This window comes from Ilyonectria robusta (assembly GCF_021365365.1).
Source record: "Ilyonectria robusta strain PMI_751 chromosome Unknown BGZ61scaffold_170, whole genome shotgun sequence".
NCBI lineage: Eukaryota > Fungi > Ascomycota > Sordariomycetes > Hypocreales > Nectriaceae > Ilyonectria > Ilyonectria robusta.
Window position 1 is genome coordinate 5,343 of NW_025764604.1, and position 5,362 is coordinate 10,704.

The window sequence follows — 5,362 nt, forward strand, 5'->3', positions numbered from 1 at the left end:
CAGTTGACATCTCAGAGAGAGCGGTATGATAAGACGGAAGTGGAAGCGTTCCTTGAGGGTTAGGTATAGGGAGGAGTCTAAAGAATCGCCTGAAACTAATATGAAAATACTATCTAGATACAATGTCACACCTATCAGCTTGTGAGACTACGGCCCGGTTACAAAGGGTCTCAAGGAAGTCTCAAAGACGCGGCTCTCTAGCAAGCCGGTCTCAAAGACCCGGATCCAAGGGATCCGGTCTCAAAGGAAACCTTACTATAGCTTCTGTGATGATAAGGATACCTTCATAAATAGAGCTGCTACGAGCCCTCTATTAGATAGAAATTAAGAGCTTCCATCACATCTCAATGTACCCTTCCTTTCTGATGCAACATACAATAGTTGAGAATAATGATCAGATAACATAAAGTGAATATCGACACCCAAACCAAACACTTTTTTCCATCGGACCGGATTATTATTAATTTGTCACCTTGATAGTAGTGGCAACACTCGGTACCCCCGCCGAGTTCAGCACAAAAAGCATCCAGTATCCCGGCAGAGCAATTCCCGGGTCATTCGGAATTTTGAATGAATACCTGTTTGTCCCAGCGTTCGCCAATGTCAGAGCAATACGTCGCTGGTCAGTGTTGACCGTGTGTGTAGCAGTCCCGTATCGAATCAATGAAGCCTGCTTAATCGGACCGCTCGTGGTAATAGTAATAGTGCTGCCGACTTTCGCGGTCTTAGTCGAAGTGCTCGAGATTCTTGGTCGAGGTGCAAGGTTGCCGTTGTTATCGTAGAGATAATTCGGTGTGAAAATTTGAGCATCAAAGTGGTTTGTCGTGCAAGTGCCACAAAGTCCCCCGCCGCCATTGAATACTCTTCCATCCGGTAGCAGCAACGAGATACTATGGTAGGCTCGGATGATTGAATTACTTTGCTGCTTGATGAAGGTATTAGAGGTGGGGAGGTATAGCTCGGGCTCAAGTTGGGGGGTCGAATCTGCAAAAGGCTCGGAATGTCGCTGGCCTCCGGTAATAAAGACGGTTCCGTCAGGGAGCACAACTGAGGTGTGAAAGATGCGAGGATGTAATCCTTGGCCATTGCCGGCCAAAGCTGTTTGAGCGGTACTTTCAGGCTCGCCGATTGTGATGATGTGCGCATTAGCTGTGGAATCAGCATACCGGTAATCGGGGGAGCCGCCAAAGGTCAGGATCTTGCCCTTGACCGCATCGTACATGACCGCATTTCCACACATGGAATCTGGGTCAATTTTACCACCTGCTTGTCGTTTACCAGCGGGCTTCACATCGCCATTGGTTCCGCTGGTGTAATACCAGTTCATCGCAGTGCTTGGACCGGCTTGGAAGACGGTTCCTTTCTTCCAGCCAAATAACCATCCGTGGTTATCAGCGCGATAGATGCCTTCTTTATCAGCCGTAAGCATTGGCTTAACAAGGGCCTCTGGGAGCAAAGTCCATTTTTTCAACTTTGAATCATAGATTTCACCATTTTTCCCTCCCTTGGGACCACTCCAAGAACCGCCAATTGTAAACACACGGCCGTCGGATGTTGTAGCAGACGATTGATACCCGCGTGCAATGTTCATCTCTGGGCCTGTGATCCAAGTGTCGCTGGGAGAATCGTAGAGGCTTGTTTTTTTGGCGTCATTTCCGCCGGTCACTACAATCTGCCCATCTCCGTCCATAGAAATGCCCGGGCAGAACATGTCGTGGTGAGTGATGGTAATATTGCGTTGAGTAATGATGCCAGTAGCCGGGTCCCAGACGGAGCTCAGCGTCAAGCCACCACGGGGCGTAGAGTGTTGGAAATCATCATAGCGGTAGGCAGACCAAACTACCACCCTGCCGCTTGTTGGCTCAACTGCACCGGCCACAGGAACGACGGGGAAGTCAAGAGTAGGGCCCCAACGTCCTAGTCCGGGCTCTGGGGCGTTGAAAGAGGAGGCTGCGTAGACGTTAAGTTCCGCGATGCTGATCCAAGGGTTGTCGTGCGCTTCGGAGATAGCAATCAGGCGCACATAGCGGGCAGGCTGTGGTTCGAAATTGGCGAATTTCTCGGTGTTGTCGGCCCACCATGTTCCTGTCGCAACAGGGGAACCCCAGTTCTTCCCGTCTGTGCTGAGGAACACGTCATGGCGCCCTATCCAGTTGTGAATGTTGCTGTCCTGGCGAGGAAGCTGAGAGACTCCATTGATATTCTGGACGACTTTCATATCGACCATGATGGCGTGCGGAGGCCTCGGATTGGTTTTGCCCCAAGGGGTATGCCAGAAAGATTTTGTGTTGCCATCAATAGCTTTGGAACATTCGTTGCCTGGATGCTGGCTGGAGCAGGTCACCGCCCAGTTTTTGCGGTCAATGGGAACACCCTGGGGGGGAGATGCTTTGAACTTCCCAGGTTGTGGCCCGAGAGTTTCGGGAATGACAACTGCACTGGTGGCGTCCAAAAGGCTGCCGAGGCACAGAGCCAAGGTCCAAAGGTTCTTCATCTTTGGCTGAGAGAGTCACAAAAACGGAAAGAAGAAGAAAGGGAAAAAAAAAATGTTGAGATCCTTCTTCTGTAAAGGATCGAAGGATTCAATTGAATATTTATTTATTTATATAAAACCGTGGACGACTGAATGTCGCTCGCCCTGTTTCCCCAACATGTAGCCATCCATGATAAAGTTTTTATCGGTTGATAAACGCACAGACAGTAATCGGAGCCTCGGATCTGCAGCACGGACGCAGGTATCGTTGAGCCGTCAGTTGCGGCGTTTACATTTTGGGAATAGAATCCAACGATTCGTCACCTCCGTGCAGAGGTTCCGCACACACGTTTCGGACTTCCGCTTTGGCTGGCCCATTGTATGTATTTTTGTTCAATCACAATCTTTTTTACGATGCAGCCACATACCGGTTGGGCAGGTTCCATCATTTACCAAGCCTTCATCATCGGGTAGATCATGTGGCTGGCTGTGTCTACCCTTCAATCTGGTGCCGAGGTTTCGTGTTCGGATGCATGTGTCGAGCTGACATGGACTGAGGATGATATGTGCTGGGAGGAGAAGAGATGGGAACCACCCTGACTGTTTGGATGCATGTGGCTTACAAATTGTGCCGTCCGGGACGAGGAGTCCACATATGCACTACGATAATTTGAAATGAAAAGGGGGCGTTCATTTACGAGTCCAGTAAAGGTGGCACGGCATGATGTGATCTGCTTCTAGGACAATATCCAATGGTAGCGGGCTGTATCTTGAGGTCAACACCCTCCTATGCTCGATACCTGCTACTCTCCATTTTTTTACAGCCCAATGTAATTTCACTTCGATCAGGTGCGACGGAGGCAGGGCTCAAAGGTCTCTGCCCATGTTATCAACGCCACAGCCCTCAATCCTTGCTCTCCAGAGGAACGTTCACCTGGTGCCTCTATACGGATAACTTCAGGAGTTATAGAGGAAGCTTGTCGGGCTACTGACTGGAGCCTGCAATAAGCCACTGGCGTGTAGCAGTACCGTATCGAATTGGGTTGAAGTATTCCTCGTATTTACTCTGCTCGTGGCGCTATTGTTGCTTTTTGCGGCAGCAGCTTTTAGGCCTCTGTTGGATGATGACCCTGTATGACGAAACCTCGGATAGATTGATATCCTGACCTTAGTCAGAAGGGGGGTATAATAACCCCTCTTCCGACCGATCCGGATGACCGGCACAAGCAATAATCAACATCATCATCACTGTATTGATCCCTATCTATCAGATTGAATTGACCGTAACGGATCCTTCAGCCTCCATACAGATACCTGTACGGAGGAAGCTTTCAAAAGTCTTCGGCCAAGAAAAAGCAATAGTGACGCCACACCATAGATAAGTACAAGGGGGTACTTCAAGCTGAACTGAACCCACTAAAAGCTATCAGAATATAGCAGGCTCTTATCAGTAATTAAAACATAGGCTTTCCCTACAACCCCTAAATTTATAGGGGAATTAGGGAGAGGCCCTACTGTGGTCAATCCGCATATAATGTATTAAAAAGAAGTCACAGGGGTTTAAGGATGTGGCGTTCATTAGCGTGAGTGAAGACTTTTGAAAGCGACATCCGTAAATACTCCACAAACGCAATCACCCCAGCGCACCAACTCTACCCCTGTAAAAGCCAAAGATTACTCAAATAACCACCCCTCATTTGTCAAGTTCAACGGGAAGGTGGTGAAGTGGGCACGCTAAGGTGATCGAGACCTGCTAGTCAGAGGGGGAAGATGAATGGTAAGCATCTTGGTGATTTTATAGGTCAGATAACGTCATAAACGGTCATTTCGTCGGGTCTGTGTGCACGTGTCGTCGTTTGCTTTTAAAATTGTTCCTAAAATGCTTGCCTCTGACGATACATCTTGATGATTTGGGAGCAGACTTTCCATGACCGTCTTCTATTTGCCAGCTTTGGTCGCCCATGTATGCCATTAGAAATCGCGGCCTTATAAAGCGTCGTCTGTATGGGGTGACATATCTGTTATTTACGATTCAAGAGCACAGGAAAACCTTGAACCTGATGGATGCGTGTGCCTGTTGCCCCACACGGCCATTCACCAACAGTCATAACGTACCATCCCAACCACCCGCTGGAGTAGTTGAGCAACTCCAGAAGCTGCATTTGCGGCTGAGCATCGATATCTCGGAAAATTCGCCGAAGCCAACTGGAAGAGCAACCAGCTCCGAATATTTCAGACAGACGTGATCTTTTCCAGCCGCAATCGAGGGGAGGAGGTTCTCTTCGCCTCGATGGTTGACCGCGGCTCGGGACACCCTGTTGTGATTTGCGAAGAACGTAGGGTGCATCATGAAACGGCTTCCGAGGACACCAATGAAGGCTGGGCTCAGCCCTTCCAGCATGTATATCATCCGCCGGCCGGGGTTTGTTTCAGACTTGCGTAGCTCGAAATGCTCCCGAATCTTATCCGGATCACTCGTTTCCAGATCCCGAGAAATGGTTTCGCCTTGAACATCGAGCACGACAAGCTGCGGCGTGCAGCCTGGCCACGGCACTCCTCTCTTGATAGCCTTCCTATCGCGTTTCCTCAGCGTGGGATCCGCCCAACACAAAGATTTGATGAAATCCTGATACGACCCCGGTGTTGACAGCCACGATCCATCCTCTGACGTCGCCATATCGAGCAGTCGCGATGCACTCAACACTATATTATGCTGCTGCTAGCGGAAGGCCTCTGAAGGATAGTGTTGGATCTAATTATGAACGTCATGTAGCGAAATATCTGCGCATGGTCAGTTTTTAAGTCAACAGCAGACCCTAGTCGGGCTGCGACGGTGCGCGCTGCCTAAGTCCAATTCTCCGGCGAGGCGGTTGGGTGAGGCTGCAGGAT

General features: G+C 49.5%; 2 protein-coding genes across 2 annotated transcripts; both read right to left on the reverse strand.

Moving 5' to 3' along the window:
• Positions 1 to 460: 460 nt before the first annotated feature.
• BGZ61DRAFT_542623 (galactose oxidase precursor) lies at positions 461 to 2,494 on the reverse strand (the record flags this gene model as incomplete). Its single annotated transcript, XM_046255216.1, has 1 exon — positions 461 to 2,494. The coding sequence occupies one exon, from the start codon at positions 2,492 to 2,494 to the stop codon at positions 461 to 463; it is 2,034 nt and encodes a 677-aa protein (XP_046092866.1).
• Positions 2,495 to 4,459: 1,965 nt separating this feature from the next.
• On the reverse strand, positions 4,460 to 5,150 carry BGZ61DRAFT_488276 (uncharacterized protein; the record flags this gene model as incomplete). Its single annotated transcript, XM_046250091.1, has 2 exons — positions 4,460 to 4,473; positions 4,589 to 5,150. 2 exons carry the CDS (start codon positions 5,148 to 5,150, stop codon positions 4,460 to 4,462), a joined length of 576 nt encoding a protein of 191 aa, XP_046092867.1.
• Positions 5,151 to 5,362: the final 212 nt, after the last annotated feature.